Source organism: Typopeltis vanoorti, chromosome 2 (genome assembly GCF_054136105.1).
Source record: "Typopeltis vanoorti isolate ZY-2024b chromosome 2, IOZ_Tvanoo_1.0, whole genome shotgun sequence".
NCBI classification, from domain to species: Eukaryota; Metazoa; Arthropoda; class Arachnida; order Uropygi; family Thelyphonidae; genus Typopeltis; species Typopeltis vanoorti.
The window spans coordinates 184,107,749-184,129,793 of NC_143550.1; the positions used below are offsets into that span (position 1 = coordinate 184,107,749).

Sequence of the window (22,045 nt, forward strand, 5' to 3'; positions counted from 1 at the left end):
TCCAAACTCTCCGGGTTATCTTCAGCTACTTCTAATGACACCTCATCGGCTTCTTGCTTGGTTTCACTGCCACTCATTTCTTCCACATTGTCTTCCTCCTCTGAACTAACATTATTGTCTGAAACATCTTCATTCTCATCATTAGCGAAACATTCATTCATTCATCAGCTTCTGTAATCGTTCTTGCTCCTTCTCATAGTAACCCATTTTATTTTACCTAAAGAGAATATAATTTACCATATCACAATTATATATAAACACATATAAAATAGATATGTATGTATATAAAAAATATATTTCCTGTGTAAATATATAAGCCTGTATTTAAAAATATAAATAATTTACAAGTACTTACCAATTTTAAAAATTTTGATGACTACTGCTTATTCTTATAACACTAAGGGTCGCATGGGATCTGTGACTGCTTGTCTCAGTGGGAACAGTTGTTATTGCATCAACGTAATAGTCTACACTAACATGTTATTATTATTCCGGGCAGCTCCAAGGAGTCGAAGGAAGGAGGCCCTAACATCATGTCAAGAACAACTATTCGACATTCACACGGTATCTATCATACCTCGCCTTGAACTCATTCACGGTTGTAGCACCCACAACAGACTCGGGCAGCTTATTCCACTCATTCACCATTCTCCAAGTAAAAAAACCTAGCTCTAACACCCCTGCTAACCACATTCTTGCCCAGCTTCCATGTATGACCCCTAGTCCTCCCACCACCAGTCCTATTCTCAAAAATATCTTCTGGATTAATCTTATAGAAACCCTTCAGTAATTTGAATGTCTCAATCATATCACCCCTTTTCTGCCTATCGACCAATTTTTGTCAAATTTGACAAATCTTCAACCTTTTCTCATAAGGTTCATTCCACAAACCTGCTATCATCTTGGTCACTCGTCTCTGGATCCTCTCCACCTCCTCCCCATCAAGAAGAAACCCTGGTGCCCATATCTGGGCACAGCGGTCTGGTGTCTTATCAAGGCTCAATACAGAGGAACAATAACTTGTTTGTCTCTGCATGTTAAAGTATGTTTCAGAATGCCAAGTGATTTGATGAGCTGATTTAGCTACTTTTGCACTGTGCCGCCCCTAAACTTCAATTTCACCAACACTCCCAAATCCCTGGCTCATCAATCTCCTGGAGTATGGTTCCACCAATGTGATATACTGCTGCTATTCTTTTCACCCCAAAATGCATAACCTTACACTTTGCCACATTAAATTGACGTCCATTTTCCCTAGCCCAGTCCTCCAAACTATCCTAATCATCCTGTAAAATTTGACATCCTGTGCACTCACAATTGCTCTACCCAACTTTGCATCGTCAGCAAACAAGTGAACACTTCCTCTCAGATCCTTTCCTATATCATTGATGAACAAATTGAAAAGTGGTGGTCCAAGAACAGAGCCCTGCGGCACACCACTAGTCACAAGCCGTCTTTTGGGCTCAACTCCTGAATAAACCACTCTCTGGTATCTCTCCATCAACCACTCTCCTATCCATCTCACCAACCCTATATCCATCCCCAGCTGCTCCAGTTTACTGATTAGAGTTCCATATGGTATCTTGTCAAAGACCTTTGCAAGGTCCAGTAGAATCACTGTAAACCCATTACCCTTATCCAGTTCAGCCATCACTGTGTTATAAAACGTGAGCAAGTTACTGAGGCATGATCTACCCTTCACAAAACCATGTTGTCCCCCATACAATATCCCATTTTCATCTATCCAATCCTGTATTCTTTTCTTGACTAATTTCTCCAAGACCTTGACAACGATTCCTGATATGCTAATCGGTCGGTAATTTACAACAGCAGTCTTGGAACCTCCTTTATGCAGTGGAACTATTCCCCCCCCCCCGACTAACCCAGACCCGAGACTCATATTAAACAAAATGGTCAAGGGTACTGACAATTCTTTAGCTGCTTCACGTACAACATGAGCTGGTATACCATCCAAATCCTACAGATGTATTGACATTGAGGTTATGCAATAGACTACTCACCTCCACTTCATTCACCACAATTCCCATATAATCTATTGGTTCATTCATTTCTGCAATGTCACCACCTGGATGATATATTCTTGCAAAGTTCTCACTCAGTGACTCAACTATATCAACTGATTCAGTTACTTCCCTACTATCGGCATTATTTAAAATCATTCTGCCATATACATTTTTTCTTTTACTTGCAACATATCGAAAAACTGTTTAGGATTCTCTTTAGCTTGCATGGCCAATGCTTTTTCGTAATCCTTTTTTTTTTTTTTTTTTTTTTTTTTTTACCACACTTGTTACCCTTCTGGCCTGCACTTTATACCGTTCATGTGCCTGCCGGTCACCTTTCTCCTTAAATTCCCTCCATAGTTGTTTCTTTTTTTGCAGCTCAAGCTTAATGGTGTTATTCATCCATTTAACCGCTACTTGATTTATTATTCGGACTCTAGGTATACAGTCAGCCATTGCTTCATGCAAACACTTCTTAACTGCCTCCCATGCACTATCAACTTCTTGCCCTTGCAGTTGTACATGCCATGGCACTGAACTAATCAAACTCCTAAGCTTATCATACTTACCAGCCCGATAATTCTACATGTACCCTGTCTTAATTGTAAATTCCCCACCTTTAGCCACCTCCCAAGTCAAGACCCTATGATCACTCTCACCAATTGGTGGCAATGTGGTCATATTTGTTACAGCCAAATCCTCAGATGCCATTACTAGGTCAAGCACTCTCTGACCCCTAGTATTTTCCATTACATGCTGTCGCAGATAGTTATCCCTTAATAACCGCATAAAATCCAATTCCTTCCTCCCGTGTGTCCTCTCCTCACTCCAGTCAATGCGACCATAGTTGAAATCTCCCATAATAATTATTCTCCTTCCACACATTTCTTCTATTTGCTTGTGCATACTATCTCCACCATCTTTTCCATCACCTGGTCTATAGCAGCACTCAGTTGTATATTTTGTTCTGCTAGCCACAATCTCACACCAAATGGCCTCAGGTGTGCTCTTTTCTCTATCCTGCAATTCAACTTCTATTCTCCTTGGCTGGAGTTCATCAGCTATCATCAACAATACTCCTCCCCCCATTTTATTCTCCCTGTCATTCCTGAACAAATTATACCCATCACATTCAATCCCACTAGCTATATCATCTACAGTCATCCATGTTTCACTAATGCCAATAACCTGTGGTCTGGAAGTGCCAATCATGGCCAAAAATTCTTCCTTCTTGTTCCAAATACTCCTAACATTAGTGTACATGAATTTCAGACCCCCATTAGCCCCATCCACCTTGATGCCTTATACTAACTATCCCATTCTGATTTGTTGTCCTTATTCGCTCGGGCATATTATACTCATTCATACACTCAAATCTAGTTTCTCTGATTCTGCACATCCACTTCATTCAACAACACTTTTTCAAGTCTCCTTACACCGAATCCATTCAAATGCAAGCCATCCATCTTATACAGATCTTTTCGCCCATCGAACCCGCTCCACACTTCCACAGATTCCACACCACTCGTCATACATAACCCATGCATAAAGTCATTTGCAATTTGGCCTTCCTTTTAAACACTTCACTGTCATACCGTTGCAAAAGACTAATCATCCTAACTCTCTCATTCTTTTCTTTTGTTACCTCAAACACTTCATTCAGGTCCTCTATCATTTCCATTTTATCTCTTTTCAAATTTCATTCGTACCTGCCACAACAATCATTTCTTTCACCCTTTCCTTTTACTCTCTAATAGACTCAGTTACGTCCTTGATGGTCGCACCAGGTTGGTACGATTTTGTCAAATCTTCTAATAACACACCTTGTACTAACGAATCTCCATACAGCACTCTCTCCTTCATTTTGTTTACGTTCACACTCATACTCTTATTTTTCCTATCATGCTTTTTATTATTGGCTGGTACACTCAGTAGACTTTTGTTCATATGCTCTAGCTGCTGCTTTGCCCTTTGTATCGCTCCACTCGACAATGCGATCTCACTCATAGCATCTATCTCATCTTTTTTATTTTCTGTTAAACCATTAATTTACTCTGGGTTAATACCATCATTCACACTTTCTACATTCAACCCCTCACAGTTCTCTGGTACAACCTCGCCATTTCTTGTCATATCACTATTTTCTTCTTTCTGAAGTTTGACAAAAATATCACACTCATGACCTGAAATACACCTTAATTCCTCATTTTCCTTACATTTTCTACACACATTCACTCCTTTATTATCATCTAACCATACTCCAACCGCACTCTGCAAAGCGTACATTTCACAGATAGTGCACTGAATAATCTCCTTTATATTACAGTTATTGAATCGAGATGGCGAACCATTATTACTAGCTGCCATTTTCCTTCTTACGGGAGCCATACTCACTTCTATCGTATTTTATCAAATTAATAACTGAAACACACAAACAGACACACTAAGATACGCAAAGCAAACAAAACTACGTAATATTCAAGTAAATTTGTCAATGATAACTTAAAATAACACTTATCTTATCATAAGCTCTCAACAAACACCACAGACTACAAATCCTTCTAGCGGCAACTCCTAACATATGTCCTGCCTATATACTCCTAACATATGTCCTGCCTATATACGAAGCTACATAAATGCACAACCAGATTTAACCAGCCGCTTTAGAAATATACGCCAAAAAGCAAGTGTGCGGACTCCCAGTCTGTGCCCTTGCGCGGTGACCTCTGGAGGGTTAAATTATGATGTGAACTTGGTTGAAGATGGAATTAAAAATGTTGATGGCAAAATTAATGTTGTGTCTCTTCAAGAGTATTCATATAGACTGCATGGACAAATAGATGGTCTTAGTTCTTGTAAAGTGTAAGGTTTTTAAAATTTGGAAGACAAGAATAAATACTGGGGATTCAGTTGGTAGATATGCATTGAATGAGGTGAAGGGGATTAGTGACCTTTCAGATGGTCAAGCACCTGAAATTTTGGAGCTGTATTGTGAGAATAGTGTAGATGATTCTTTCAGAATGTGGAAACTGATAGATTATGATGAGAACATTGACACCTTTGTATACAACGTTTCCACAGTACACGACTTATATCTGACTGCTTATTGGAACCCAAAGTGGTTTGGATGAAAATTATAGTGTAAAAACTAAATATGTTGTTTAGAGTAGGGATTGAACTTTTAGTCTACCAGTGGTACTAATGTATGTTAGATTTATAACCTTTCATAGGTGGGATTCATGTTAAAAAATAAAAAAATGGCCTTGTGGACTGCTGTTTGTAGATCTGAGATTATGAAGAAATTTTAGAAAGGTTGCAAAAAAGAATGACTTAAATAGTTGAAGACTGAAATGTTTAGGATACTTTCATACCATACTCATGAGGACAATATCTGCCCCTTGGTTGGCAAGATATGGATTCAAATCCCTTCCAAGATGTGAGGAACCTGCATAAGATCTTTTCAACTAAACTGAGTAAATTGTGTCATATAGAAATGGTAGCATTTTCATCCTGCATGGTCTCATGGCACCACTGTAATTGCAATTAAACTAAACCTGTCTAGAATGTTGTATCTCGGGAGACATGAAAGAAATATCTTATGACTATAACTGACCTCGTTGAGTCAGAGGCAGGAGATTCTCCATATAGAGAGATGAGTGGTATGATAGAGGACAAGAATAACAAGAGAAATATGAATAAAGTAATGAGAGTGGGGAGTGTGGAAAGGTTGAATGATTGTGAAGTTTTCAGAGATGGTTTCAATTGGTAGGATGAATGGAAATTAGAGTTGCTGACTTGCAGAGAGAGAGAGAGATAGATGAACTGAAAGAGCAGGTGGAATGTCTAGGGAATGAGATGAGAAGTGTGAAAGATGAGATTAGATGAATGCAAGGCGAATCAGAGTAGGAGTGAGAGAGTGTTATAGGAATGATAGAAGAGGAGAGAATTGGAACAGTAGAAGAGAGGGAGTGAGAGAATGTTATGGGAATGGTAGAAGAGGAGAAAATGGAAACAGTAGGAGAGAGGGAATGGGAAGAATGCGAGGGAGCACTGGAACCAGGGATAGAGTGATGTCAGGAAGGCAGTTAAGTAGGGGGGGGGAACACAGAAAGAGGAGAGAGAGTGAGGGATGCATGTGAGCAATCTAGCAACAGGGTAGTAAGGAGTGTAATGTATGGGAACCCGGTGATCCGTCGTATGCAAGATAGGATGCGTGAGGAATGTTTGTTTGGAGGAATGATAGAAAGTGTGGCTACGGCAATTAAGAGGGGGTGAAAGGGTGGATTAGATGTGTTGGTAGGAACAAATTACTTGAGAGGTAATGTAAATTGGACAGCGAGAGATATGAGATTCTTGCTTGAGGTTGTACAAAAGAAGACGCAGAGAGGAAAAATAGTGTGCTTGTTGCCTAGGTATGACAGTGACAAGCTGAGCAGAAGAGCAGTAATATTGAATAACATAATAGCTAGAATGTGTCAGAAGAGAGAATTGGAATATGTGGATGCTTGGAGGGCATTTGAGGACAGAAAGGAATTGTATGCGAGAGCCCGCTTGCATTCGAATGAGGAAGGACGTAGGCATCTGGAGGGATTGCTGTTCTGAATGAGTCGGTGTGTCAGTGCAGGGAAATTAGAGTGCCCAGGGTGGATGGTAGCATGGGTGGCCTCTTGTGGGAATGGGTACTTGGGAGAAGGGGGAGCAACATCAGTTAACGCTGAGCCCAGTGGAGTCTACAGGGGATAATGCTGGGTATAGAAACAGTGGCATTTTTATACTAATGCCAGGAGTATCTGGAATAAAGGAGAGGAATTGGTGGCACTGATAGCATCAGCCTCGCCAAAGATCATTGGGATCACTGAGATGTGGTTGACAGAAGAGGATAATAACAGGAATAGAAGTAGCAGGGTACAGCATTTTTTGGCAGGATAGGAAGGGAAAGCGTGGTGGTGGAGTACTGCTTATGATAAGTGACGACCTATGTCCTCTAAGAGTGGAGGCTTTGGAACTCAGTGACACTAATGATTTTGAAAGCATATGGTGTGAGGTAGAGGTTGGCAAGACAGGATATTTAGTGGGATGTTGCTACAGACCCAGGAGTACAGAGGGTGGGGACCAGGAAATGTTTAGACAGTTGAGTTTGTCAAGTGCAAGAAGAATGATTGTTATGGGAAATTTTTATGGGAAATGATTGTTATGGGAGATGAAAATGCATCTAGCAATAAGGGAATGGAATTTCTAGAATTCTTGAGGGACAAATGTCTTAGGCAACATGTAACAGAGGGAACAAGAGGTTCAAGATTCCTCTAATAGTAAAATTTACTCCTCCAGTATTTCATCCTGAAGGAGTAAATTTTAATACTAGAGGAATAGGACAGGCAAAACCTTGAGATTTAGAGGTGCAGGAGGAGAGTGTGTTTCCAAATACTGAGTACTCTGGATGCCAGTAAAGCTGTGGGACCGGATAGTATTTCACTATGAGTTTTGAGAGAATGTACTAAAGAACTGACAGCTCCTTTGACCTGGCTTTTCAATGAAAGTCTGACTATGGGAAAGGTGCCCAGGGAATGGAAGGAAGGTAAGATATTGCCACCATTGCATAAGGGCGGTAGCAGACTGGAAGTGTCTAATTATAGGCCAGTTTGTGTGTCATCAGTAGTTGTTAAGATCTTGGAGAGATTAGTGAGGCACCGTATATGGCATTGGGCAGATGAGAGTAATGTTATCTGTGAGATTCGACATGTATTTGTGAAGGGGCTCTCTTGTTTTAGTAATATGCTAGCCTTTTATAATAAAGTTACAAGAGCAGTAGATGAGGGAAAGGCATATACTGCCATTTTCTTGGATTTAGCAAAGGCATTTGACAGGATGCCACATGATAAGCTGATATTTAAGTTGCAGCACATGGGTTTGGATGTCAGGTTGGTTAACTGGATTCAGGATTGGCTGTCCGATAGGTATCAGAGAGTTGTTTATGGTGGGGTAGCTACAAGGGTCCCACAATGCATAGTTTCCACTGATAATGACATTGTCAGTGGATTTCAGGGGGATATTCAGTTGTTTGCAGATGATGTGAAGCTGGGAAGGGTTATTAGTAATAGTGCAGATATGACAGCCCTGCAAGAGGATTTGAATAAACTAGACAGATGGGTAAAGAAATGGGGGTATCAGTTTAATGCAGCAAAATATAAGGGGTATTTGAGGTTTGGGACACTTCATACGCTATTGGAGTAGTTGAAATTCAGGGAACATACTGTAAAGGTGGTGAAGGTAATCCAGAGGATTGCTGCAATACTGAGAAGGTGGCTGACATGCAGAGATAAGAGTTATCGTTCCATTGTATAAGACCCTGATCAGACCACACTTGGACTATTGTTCTCAAATTTGGTCCCCAGGATTTGAAGATGATAAATTAATTGTGGAAAGGGTACAGAGGCAGATAACGAAGATGGTTTCAGGACTGTACAGTTTTAGTTATGAGGATCGGCTGAGGGAATGTGGACTGCAGAGTTTGGTGGATAGAAGAAGTAGAGGTGATATGATTGAGACTTTTAAACTGTTTGGAGTTCTTTTGCTTGGTGGAACAGCGGGAAGGAGTGAAGACAAGGGGCTATCCCTGGACGTTAAGAAAGGAAACTGTGAGCAAGAGGATGAGGAGTGGTTTCTTTGCATGGAGGGTGGTTGAACCGTGGAATGCATTGCCTGATAGAGTGGTGAGAGTGAGAACGATCAATGAGTTTAAGTAGTAGTATGATAGACTTTGTGTTTCCTAAGAGGGACCTCCCATTATGAGTCTTGATTGACTTTATGCTTCCTAGTAAGGACCTCCCGTGATGAGTTTTGACTCATTGAGGTCTGAGTAATAATAATAATATATAGAACAGACAGGAATAGAAGAGATGACTGCAATGTATATAAGCTACTCAGAAGTTTATAGCAGATTGATATAGAAGAAAGTTTTCATAGATTTGAGGAGAAAGCAACAAAACAAGAAACAAAAACCATAATGCAGTTTGAATATTATGGTTCTTAGTGATGACCTCTCACAATTAGCATTTACTCTTTGGTTAAAAAGACCTGGGTTCGAAACTTTTCTAGGACAAGGGAATCTTTATATAAACTTTACAGCTGAAGGTTATTTAACTCGTATCATCTAAAGATGAATTTCATCTCACAGACTAGTCAGAAAATACGCTCAGTTCAACAATATGTTCACAATAGCCTTACTTGCTTCAGTCATAATTCCACTAAACACAAATTAGCATTATGAGTTTTGACTTCAGAAGTTATAATAATAAATGAACTGTCAAGATCACATCTTCATAATACACTGGATCTGTGTGTGTGTGTGTGTGTGTGTGGGGAGAGAGTAGTTTGGTATTTAATCTTTTTTTTTTCTCTTCCAGTTTTCATGATACTTACATTGTTCTGATAGCTTTGGGAATGTGTGCTAGCTGTTGCATGGGAGTGACAGTCTTTTCCCTTAATACAAAGGTAAGTTCGTCATCACCATTTTTATTAAAGTAACAAAAAAAAAAAATCATAATTTTGTATTTTGGTTTAAGCCAATAAGAATACAATTGGGTTGCTAAATCCGAAATTGCCATCCCATCCTCATTTGTTCAGTATCCAGGTAGATACCGAACAGGGTTCACCATGAGAAGGTGAGGATTGGCATTAGGTCAGAAGCCCTGGCCAGTTCTCTGCATTCCTTTGAAGGTTATGCGGAGGTCTCCTCTAAGTCATACATCTTTGACCCTTTAACTTTATATCAAAATTGGAGATGTTAATCTCAGCTCTTTACTTTATGCAGATGATGTTATACTTCTAAATAAATCCAGGACAAGTCTGCAAGATTCCCTGAGTAAATTGAATAATTGTTGTCATAGATTTGGTATGAAGGTCAGCAGTAACAAGACAAAGACGATGAAAATAGGCAGAAGCATTGAAAATATCAACTGCATTGTGGATGGAAAACCTATAGCACAAGTAAAACATTTCAGCTACTTAGGTATGATTTTTAGTGAAGATGGTAAATTAAATATGGAAATAGACAACAGAATCTATAAAGCTGGTATGGTAGGAATTCAACTGAATAAATTTGTATGGAATAAGAGAGAAATTAGTCAAAACACTAAATTAGCTGTATACAAGACCGTGTTCAAACCAATTTTAACTTATGGATCTGAGTGCTGGGTTAGAAATAAAACACTTGACCAAAGACTAGAGACCAGAGATATGAATGTCCTGAGAAAGATTAGACGTGTGAACAGATGGCATCTGTTTGATGAAAAATTGATGAAAGCTGGTTAAAATGTTATCATTTTAATATGATAACAGATGTCATATTAAAATCGAGAATATTAAGAAAGAACTTAACATTGTTAGCATCCAAAATATGTTAGCAGAGTAATCTCGGGTAGTATTGTCACTTAAACAGAACGGGCAAGGAAAGCATAGCAAAACAGGTGTTCTCTGCTAGGTTGGCAGGAAAAAGACCCAGAGGAAGACCAAGATATAGGTGGATTGATACAGTAAAAAGTGTCTTAGAAGATAGAAATATAAGATCTGATAATGTTGGAATCTTGACAGGTAACAGATTGATTTGGAGGAAAATTATAGATAGGGAGTTAGTAATGATGTAAGTTTTTCATGTAGTACTATCATATCCTATGCACCCCTTGAGGGTACATATCAGGAATTTGATGATGAAAAAAAAAGAAAAAAAATCAGCTAACGCCTTTTTATTCCCGTATATACGGGAGTAGGCGAGGCCATTTAGCCCTATCTAACTTTTGGAGACTGAGTGGGCAGTTCAATCTCCACTGGTACCCAATCAGAGACAGATGGCCCAAGGCTATCACTAATTAAGCGGTACACAGTGAAGAGAGATGGCTCAAATGTGCCGCCATCTCGTGGTCTCTAACCCTAACACAATATATTTAATGTCTGAAATAATGTGAGTTCTACGGTCGATTTTCTTGAGTTTACAGGACGAAAAACCCGAGTTTCCGGGAGGAAAAACCTGCTTGCCCGTGCCAGAGATCGACTAACTCGGGAACCGGTCGAAAAAAGGCTTAGAAAAATTTCCTCTAGTCGCCGACTAGACTCGAAACCAAGACTTCCTTCGTGCGGCCTAGCGCGGTGGTGTGCAAACGCCACATCCACTGAGCTACACAGGCTCTAAAATAAAAGATGCAGTCTGACGTCATGTAGGACACCAGCCTCCCTTATTCCTCGTATGTCTATACTCTTTGCAACTGGTGGCGTCCAACTCGTCTACCAGTTGGGCCTGATGATGATGGGAAAAAAAAAGAAAGAAAGAAAGAAAGAAAGAAATCTGTATTTAGTGTAGAAAGTTTTTCATGTTACAGACATGGTTATTCCAGTATTAATACAATAAAATCTTTATCCTTTGTTCCATTAACTATTATTTTCTGGACCATTCATGGATCCAAAATGGATATATTACCCATTTTGTTTGGTCTATGATTAAATCTTATTATTTTTGCTTCTTTTTTTCATTATATTGTTTTTTTGAATTTTTTTGAATATACAGGAGCAATAACTGTTACATAGGGGGTGAATGGCCATACCCATGGGTAGAAGCGTTATATAAGTTTACATTGAGCTCCACACATATTCAAGTGAGGCCAGATGGTAACTGCAGTGTGAATTTCTTCAAAAACACTTTCATTTACAAAGTACAAAGGAAAGACAGCACTTTTCATTGTTCTGATTAATCTCATTTTGCTTGATTCATTGTCTTCTACAGTTATATTTCATAAAATTTGGCAGTTTATCTTATATCTATATAGTAATATCTATTCATATTTCTATTTTTTCTGTATTGTTCCATTCTATACATATCATCCTAGTTTACATGAAGTTTATGACATTTACATTCTTATACCATATCTTACCTAATAAAGCAAGTCAGAACACTTTCACGAAAAGTTAAATATCATAGAAGTAAAGAAAAATCCATTGAAAAATGAATTATTTCTAAATACCTTGGATTACCACCATTTACCTTAAACTGAATACCTGCAAAGAGGAAAGAAATTCAACAACAAATTGAGAAGTGCATCCAGAATTCATACAAAAAAGCATATTATAAAAGAATTTCAGTGATCTAGAAAGTTATTCTCTTCACTCAACATGCATTAAGTCTCAAATATTCCTGTTGATGTTGGCATCTTGAGAGAAAAGCCAAGAAGTAGCTACATGATTTTGTTTAAATGTGTGTGAAACATATGCATGTTTTTTTTAAGCAGCATTTTTACCAGTATCCTCATATGATGAGTATTGTATATTTCTGGTTTCTTTCCACCATACTATGTAGATAAAAGTGTCCAGACATCAGTGCTGTTTAGACAATACTGCATTTATTGCAAAATCAATAAGTAGTTGGCACACTTTCAATGAGATGCTAGTAATTAGTTGTATATTTTTCTATTCCTCCTGCAAAGCAGTGGTTAATTCAGACACAAGTTGGATGTGTCATTCTAACCCAAATCCAACATTCAAGTTTATCCCAAAGGGCCTCTATAGGATTGAGGTCGTGACTTTGAGCTGGCCACTGCGAATTCTGTATATCTATATCATCGAACCATGTCGAAATGGAGTGTGCTTTATGTCACAGCACATTGTCGTGCTGAAACAAGAAAAGCCCATCTCCATAAAACTGGTAAGGTGTAGGCAATGCAGTGTTGTCTATAATGTCTGGTACTTCATGTCATTCATGTTACTATCCACAACCTACAACAATCCAAGTCCATACCATGAAAAATATTTCCATACCATGACACTCGCCACCAAATTTAACAGTTTGAATGACATATGCTGGCAGATACCATTCACCTAGTGTATGCCACACCCAGCAATGACCATCAGATTTAAAATCAGTGTAGCATGATTCATCACTCCATACCATTTATTTCTGATGAAGATCATTGATGGTCTAAGGTCAGTCAGTGATGTTCTTTGCACCAAGCCATTCACTTACTTTCATTTGTATGAGTTATTAATAGCTTGTATACATCAGCTTGGCCATGGAAATTTAAATTGTCTTTGTGTGCTTGCGCGCACACACACACCCCTGTTGACTCCTGCAATTCCTTGGTGACGATTTGTGCAGAGGAATGATGGCCTCACGGACAACACATTTCAGAGTTCTCTTGTCCCTTCTGTCAATTTTTGGAGCCTCTCTGAACATTCCTTGGTAGTCATAAGTCTCGTGTTTCCATTTACTAATAACATCTTGAATAGTTGACTATGTATGTTGCAATTTTTCTGCAATTGCATGCATAGACAGGTTGCTATGCCACCCTATAATAACACCTTGTTGGAAGTCAGTAAACTTAACATGCATGCCCACATCTCACAAGTAGACATTGTACAGTACTGTACAATGTCTATAGAGCTCACCTGCAGTTTTAAAGGAATTCTGACACACGTGATCTATTGCAATGTTCCATTTTTGTTGGAATGCGGTGTCCAGACACTTTTTTCCCACTCTATACCATTCATTTGCTTTAAAAACAATTCTAGTTTTCACCAAACTATTAAAATCTCCTATATTACTTTCACTTATCTTTATCTCTTAATTAAGACAAAAGAGGCATTGTTCGATAAATATAAAAATGTACAAATATAATAATTTACATTTAAAAAAATTATGAGGTACACCTCTCTCACATACTCACCCATTTAAATTTAATTTGGAATATATATATATATATATATATATATATACACACATACATACATACAGGAATACCTTGTATAGCATGGTTAATTGGTTCCAAGAAACGTCCGCGCTATGCAAAACCGCGTTGTTCGAGGCCTATTTATAAAGGTTTTCAATTTAATTTGTTTATTACAAAAATTTAGGATAATAAAAATGTTTAAAAAAAAAAAAAAATTGTTATTTTTATTAACTAAATAACAAATAAAATCCTTTTAAACTGATATAAAAGTTGTAGGAAACAAAACAAACATTGCTTCAATTTTAGCATACAGTAATTTACTTTTTACTAAAGTAGTCTTTTAGTGTTCGTTGAATCATCCTTGTCTTCTTTGTCTCTTCAAGTACTAGATCTCTGTAGCATTTGATGGCATTATTGAGACTTTGTCATCATCATCTCACTTTGATGCTTCTTTCCAAATTCGGGTCGGCATTTATGAGAAAGTCGAAAGCTTCGTCGATTTTTCTCACAAAAGTTGAAAGGTCAGCAAAGGAAAATTCTTCAACCATGACATCAGTTTGGTCATCATCGTCTTCTTCTGCTTCGTAGGCTCGTTGTTGTTCCAACTCCAAAAGGGTTTCATCATCCAGATCGTTTGAATGAGAATCAATACATTCGTTCACATTGTTACAAACTAAACTTGTAAAACCAAGATCTTTGCCCATCTGCACAATTTCTGTTGAGATTTCCTCTTTCTGTGTTGCAAAGGTAACAAATTCCTTTGAACAATGTGGCAAGATATTATGCCATATGACTCTCATGTTGCTTTGAGTCATCTCTTGCCAAGATTCATAAATATTTTGAATGGCATCTTTTATGCTAAATTTCTTCCAAAATTCACTCAAAGTCCAAGAATCTTCTTCTCCTGCAGCTTTTAATAGCTTGAGCAAAAGTTCTTCTTAAATAGTAAGCCTTGAAAGTGGAGTAACGCCTTGATCCATCGGCTGCATTTGATGTTGTGTTTGGAGGGAAAAAATGGATCTTGACATTTTCATCCAAATCAGTCAATAGAGTTGGATGGCCTGGCACATTGTCTAATAAAAGCAAAATTTTGAAAGGAATATCATTCTTTTTACAATAGCTTTTAACTTCAGAGAAGAAACAAGTTTTAAACCAGTCTTCGAAAATTGAACGAGTCGCCCATGCTTTTTTATTCAAATGCCAGTGAACAGGTAAATTGTTCTTTGTAAAGCCCTTAAGAGCTCTAAGGTTTTCCTCTCTGTACACTAACAGTGGCTTCAATTTTAAATCACCTGATGCATTACCTCCTAGTAAAAGTGTTAATCGGTCTTTTAACACTTTATACCCAGCTTGTGTTTTTTCCTTCTCTACTAGAAATGTGCACGATGGCATTCTTTTCCAGAATAAGCCACTCTTGTCAGCATTAAAAATTTGATCATCTGTGTAGCCTTCCTTCTCAATAAGCTCCTTCAATTTGTTGGGAAATAATTCTGCACTTTTAGTGTCAGCACTTGCGCTTTCACCTTGGATTCTTACGTTATGGAGTCCCATATGCTTTTTGAAATTGTAGAACCACACGCAACTTGCTATAAAAGTTTCACTGGTTGTACCTCCTTCATTTTCACTTTCATTTTCTTTTATTTTGTCATATAGACTTGTTGCTTTTGCCTGGATTATCATTTGACTCAGGAATCTTTTTCTGATTACAATCTTCAATCCATATCATTAGAAGGCGTTCCATATTTTCCATCGTAGAAGATCGATTTCTCGTGATCACTTTTGACATATAAGAAGCGGTGCTCATTCCATGTTGTTTAATCTTTTCTTTGCTCTGAATAATTGTTCGTACAGATGACTCATTCATTGAATTCTCACATGCTATTTTAGAAATGAAGCGCCATTCTCTTGACATTTTATAATTTCAAGTTTCTTCTCTAATGTCAACCACTTAGGTTTTTTTGTTACTCCAACAGTGTCTTCTTTCTTTTGCCTCTTTTCACTCATACTTAAATAATAAAAAAATATTAAATACTAATATTAACGTAAATAATGAAATACCACGGAGAAAAAACGTGTCTACGTGAGAGCCAGTCGAATAACTACTGCATAAATGTGGCTCTCGACTGTCACTTGTGGCGCCCGGGAGTTGCCGGTCAGTGTTGACAATGTTAGTGTAATAATGATAAGTGTAATAATAAAAACTGCGTTAGCCCAAAACCCACGTTGTTCAAAACCGTGCTATATATATATATATATATATATATAAATTCTCTAACAAAACAAAGGAAACATTCTTTTATTAATTCTCCTTTAGGACTAACAACTTCTTCAGCAGGGAGTGCATATCTGTAGCCAGCCTGTGTGAAAACAATTCCAACAGTTGATTAGGAGACTTGTTGTCAAAGATACCAATGTGAAATGAATGAATGAAACATGAAAACCTCAGTTTTCATGTTTCATTCTTTGGGTTCATTGGGAATATGGGTTCTGTTTAGAGAGGAAAAAGAGTTCTAGGAATGTATTTGGAGAAAGTATTTCTTTCTTTCAAATAGTGTATGACCACCAGAAGATAAAAATCTAGAAGGCCTATAATGTTGTTCTTATTTTAAAAGAACAAACAGTAGCACAAGTTTGGAAAGAGCAAATTCTAGTACCAGTTTTGATCTAGTGTTTATTTAACCCTACATTTGTTCCTGTTCACAGATGAAACTGAACAGAGAACATTTTGCTTCAAGCAGAGTCATTTTCCCATTTACATCATTAGTTTCTCCTCTCCTTCAAAAACCATGCATCAAAGTTTCACCACATTTACAAATGTCATATGCAGTAACCTGTTGGGCATATTTGAAAAATAATAACTAAAGCCATTGAAATAAAATATTAAAAATCTATTATTCTATTAAAAAATCTGTTACAGATCTATCTTTCAATGGTGAAATAGATGAAGCCCGACTCTTTCAAAACTGGCTAGAGGGCTTATGAAAATACAAACTTCGATATCACAGATGCCTGGGTATCATCCTTAAAAGATTAACTCTGTCAGAAACTCGTGTGTTTTATTTTTTTATTGGTGCATTTGATTAAAGTTACTCTGACCTGATAGCTTTAAACATGCAGAAAGTTTTTTTTTTTTTTAATTTTTTTACTTGGCTAAAAGTAAAATATACTTGCTGAGAAATCATTTTTGAAGCTAAAAGTGCTAGGTGGCATCAGTTAAACATCGGTCTTCATGTGAGCTGCAGCAAGATAAGTAAATTTTATATTTAAATGTCTGCCAATATTGTCTAAATTGTAGATTAAGTATTACTGTGGGATATTTGAGTGTGTAACATGGTGTTTGGAAAAATTTCTTAGGCAATATTATCATAAATTCATTGTTTTTTGTTAGCACACTGATACAACATGGTAGTTGAAAGGCATATCATTGCATAGGTCTGCACTGAAGTAAATGGCATGGATTTCTCAAAAATGGTCTGGTGCCATGAATGTAGAATGTATGTATGCATAGGAAGATGTCATGGATATTTATGTAAAGAAGGCTGAATAAGTGAAAAGTATTAGTATGGGCATGTAGGAAATGCGATATTGTGATGGACCATGAGGTTTGCTTAAATATGAGTAGGGAATGTGGTGTAACTGATACAGCAATTATAGATTATGCAAATGTTCAGAGTGTGTGTGGAAATGATGGCGAGGAAAAAAGTTAGATTGGTGATAAAGCAGATGATAACGATGTTGAAAAAAAAAGTGCAATTAACGGTAAGGTGGTAACCAGAGTTTATGGCAAACAAAGTGTGTGTGACTGGTGATAAAATAGCAAGAGTGAATGGTAGCAAAAAAAGGAAGCAAGATTTGAAAGCTCAGTTGATAAAGATGAGGCAAATGCAGTGTGAAATGAAAAGAATTGGAGATGTGTATGGAAGAGTGAAGAAGACAAAAACAAATGATGTCGGCATGAAAAAGGTAACAAAAGACTGCAAGTAGAATTGTATGTTGGCATTTCCATTATTAGAGGTGTGGTAAAAGAGAAGATGCACAAGGTTTGTTTTCTTGGAAATAAAATGAATAGAGTGATTGAGGCATTGGATATTAGGACTAAATGAGCAAAGGAGTTCATAATGTAGTAGGGACAAATGACTTGACTCGGAACAAGGAAAAAGTAAGCTTGGATATCAGAAGGTTGTTGAGAAGGATAAAAGATAATAGTGATAGGAAAAGGAGTCACTGTGTAGCCCAGGTATAACAGTGATGAGATAAAGCAGAGAGGAAGAATTATTATGGTACAGCCACCTCCATGGAGCCTGAGGATTCATCACAGGAGACTCAAACAAGCTATCATACCTCTCCTTGAACCCATTAGCAGACAAAACACAACTGACTCTGGCAACCCATTCCACTCATTCACAACATACCAAGCAAAAAAAAATCTAGTCCTCACATCCCTACTAACCACACCTATATTCAACTTCAAGAGATGCCCCTAGTTGCTGGAAGTTTTTTTCACTTGGTTATATTATAAATTAAAGATACCAAGAAATTATATGCTTGGTTTAATCCTTTATTCAAGCAAACCAAGTTTGCACCTGAAGGACTGGGGCAACTTGTGGTAAAGATGGTATGACTTCACATCGCTTGCCATAGTATCCCATAATGCAAAGCACATCTCCTTGCAGACATGCACAATGCTATGCATTATGGAAGGGTCACTACCCATATCAGTTTTGACCTTTATTGAGGTCTCTTCAGTGGGAGCCATACCCAGAGGTGATACTAAGTTTGAAGTAATGTTGAAGTCATAAAATGTGTCTCCACTTTCAATTTCCTTCCACATATCCTTTAATTTTCATGACGAATACATTTCACACATGCTACAATGCACAAAATGCCACAAATTCAAATCACCTAACAGTGACAATATGACAATTACTACAGGAACGCTGTTGGGGAGAGAAGTTACAGGAGGTTGAGCTTTTGAGGGTTGTTTTTTCATACTCATTCTTGTAGAAAGAAAAATAAAGTTCTGAACCTTAAAAGGATGAAAGAAAGTGGAGGTGACTAGTTTACCTTATGACTTTTAGAGAAAATCGGTAACTAAAAGTGCAATTGTTTTTGTGATTCTTTAAAAGTGAACACTGTAGTGTTGGAATTTATTGAAGAAATTTTATTTCTATGGAGTTGGAAATAAAGCTTCTTTAGTAAATTCATTTTGCAGCTACCTATGTTCAAATAATTTTACAATGAATGATCATGTTTTAAAATAAAAAAAGTGCAATTTATTTTGCGTAATGCAAAATAAACATTTTGAATGCATTTAGAACGAGGATGAAAATTTATTTGCCACTTGTCTCTCCTAATTCACCTGTGGATTTCTGGAGCCCTAGTTATATCAATGAGGTAATTTGGATGTTTAAAAACAAAATTAACATTGAGTCATTTCTAGCATTCTTGTATTATATTACAAGACAAACAGGGACAATTTATCTTGAATGCATTTATAGTAAATACATTTTAAGTGTATCAATGTGTAAGTCCTTTAAAATGAAATAAGCACAAAAAACAAAAGGATTGCGAGTGACAGTGTGTATTTTAAGGGTCATACTTCAACATACTTTTACATTACAGTAGATACAATTGATTATTATTATTACAGTTCCCATGCAGTCAAAGACTTGCCATGTAAGAAGGTTTTACAACAAATCTCTACAAAATTCATGGACTCTTCATGGAACTTGCAAAATATCTGTCATAGTGGGAAGATCTCTGTGTCTTTGCCTTTCCATATTCAGACTACTGTTTCTGTTCTTTAAATCCATATGCATGTTGTGATTTTGTTACAGAAATTATTTATGTTGGAATGGAGTCTTTCATTCTTAACTCTGTTCAAAATTCCCACTATACATCAATGCCATTGTTTTCCAAAAAGTGGGCCAGAGGGGAGAAAAACAGCTTATTAGGAATAGATTGAGGAAAAAAATTCCAGCTTCATTCACAACTTACACTGAACCCTGCAGTACTTTCAAAACCATCATTAAAAAAGCTAACTTTGATCTTGATCTTAATAGAGCTAAATGTAGGAAGCTTGCCACCTATGCCAATAGCAATCATGCCTTCTGGCTCCTTGTAAAGGTGTTGGGCATAACTTTCATCTATCTCTGCATCTATCTCTTTCACATCCATGTGGTAGCATTGCAACATCACCTAAAGGCTGGCATCATTATTTTCATCCAATTCCTACATAGATGATGAAAGTAAATCACCTTTTTCATTACTTGAAGCATTGCATGGTGTCTTCTGTAGCCTTCTACAAGAAAAAATCAGATGAATCTTGAGCACCCTGGATACGAAAAAAGCTTCTGGTTTTGGTGGAATCCCATGAATTGCAATCTAGAGATGTGCTCCTGAATTATCACTTGTTCTTTATCATCTAGACACTATATTGTACTCAGCTGGCATCCACCCTGCGGCATGTAAGCAAGCCCATGCACAGCCAATTCCACACACATACAAAAATAAGTGATAAGTATCTGCCAGAAACTGTTGACCTATTGCTATCAATTTAGCATTGTCCAAAGTAAGAGTCAACTCTTTTTGATATCTATAGAACTGTCAGTTAATTGACTACTGATTGGATTTTGCCAATAAAGATCTGCAGCAACTTCTGGTCTATATCACCTTCCTCTGGACAATACCATGGAAAAGTTTGAAGAAACAGGATGATAACAACTTAGGCAGTATTTCATAATGCATCATATCACCTTTACTTGGATGTTAAGGTTATCTGTAAACCAGTGCAAAAATGCAATGCATACAAAAGAATAGTCATTGTTTACAAAATGGTTATTCTTTTGTATCCAATGATACATCTGTAGCTGGTTATATATAAATTTGCCATCCAAAGTATAAACCACACAGACCATAATGGGAGGAAACATTACATCTTTTCTATTATCTGTAATGCTATGTTGCACATAATAGAAATGGAAGATCCAGCTTGACTTTGTGTCTCAGGAGAAAAACACACTATGGGTTGCCCAACTTTCTCCATACATTTGAAGGAAAGTTATTTTGGTAATCCTTCATTGGATAATGTAATATTATCCAATGAATTATCCAATATTTAGCAGAACTAAACTATTTGAACCTGGCACTGTAGCAAAGAAAAAATGTGTTACATAACAAAAACCTTCAGCAGTAAATTGTACTTTTTGAACTGCTCTTATTCTTAGCAAGTCCACTTTCCAAGTTTAGTTTGGAAATTTAGTACTATTTTAAAAGCAGTATAAGAAGAAATCATAATGTTTTTGACTTTTAGTTTTGCTTTTTTTTTTTTTAAATTGTATGAGAATAGAAACATACCTGTCTATTTAGTTTTCTCACATATGAATATTCAGAATGTAAATGATTAATAAACTGATATCATAAGACTAATTTCATCTTTTTATAGTATGACTTTACATCCAAAGCTGGAGTCCTGTTTGTCTTTTGCTGGATCCTCTTCACTTTTGGTATTGTGGCTATTTTCACTTATAACCAGGTAAAATAAATATTTTGACATAATTGAAGTAGCTAATATGATTGCAACTTCCAGTTATTATTCTGCAGTCCCATAAAATTGTAAAAATTATTTATCAGAAAAATAAACATTTCTAATGATATCACATTTAATGAAAAATTAAATGTGATGCCATAAGAAACATTTATTTCTAAATACTGCTGTACATATTAGTACGTGTTATGTTCACATAACACACACTCTCTATATATGTTATATAGAGAGAGTATTTGTTCAAGAGAACACTTCCTCCACAATTCATTGTGGGGGAAGAGTTCATTGTGGGTGAAGTGTTTTATGTATGAAAAATTTCATAGGTCAAATTAAAAATTTTGATCTATATTATAAATTAAGGTATTAGTTCACATTTTTTTCCCCAAAAGTGTATATTCTCCCTCCCATATAAATTTCTTGTATTCTTTGTACTTAGTTTGAATTTCACATGAGGTTGATTTGCTAAACTACATTCAGATAGTGTAGCACATTCACATCACAGAAGAATAACACATTTTTAGTTTGAAAGACCAAGGGTCAAATGCCATCTAAGATTAAATCAGTTACATCACTTACAGAAAAGCAGAACCATGTTTTCTTTCATGTGACTACTTCATTGACTAGTAGAAAGACTGTACAGTAGTTCCCCTTTATCCACGAGGGATACATTCCAAGATCCCCAGTGGATACTTGAAACCGTGGATAGTACCAAACCCTATACATATATACCTGTGATAAAATTTAATTTATAAATTAGGCACAGTAAG

General features: G+C 36.9%; 1 protein-coding gene across 1 annotated transcript in view; it reads left to right on the top strand.

Annotated features, from left to right (window-relative positions):
• LOC150109719 (protein lifeguard 2-like) overlaps nucleotides 1–22,045 on the top strand; it is a 212,207-nt gene that overhangs the window by 133,741 nt on the left and 56,421 nt on the right. Inside the window, exons 9-10 of the mRNA XM_090409858.1 lie at nucleotides 9,428–9,515; nucleotides 21,177–21,266. Of these exons, the coding sequence (XP_090265984.1) occupies nucleotides 9,428–9,515; nucleotides 21,177–21,266 (178 nt within the window). The remainder of the gene's footprint in view (nucleotides 1–9,427; nucleotides 9,516–21,176; nucleotides 21,267–22,045) is intronic.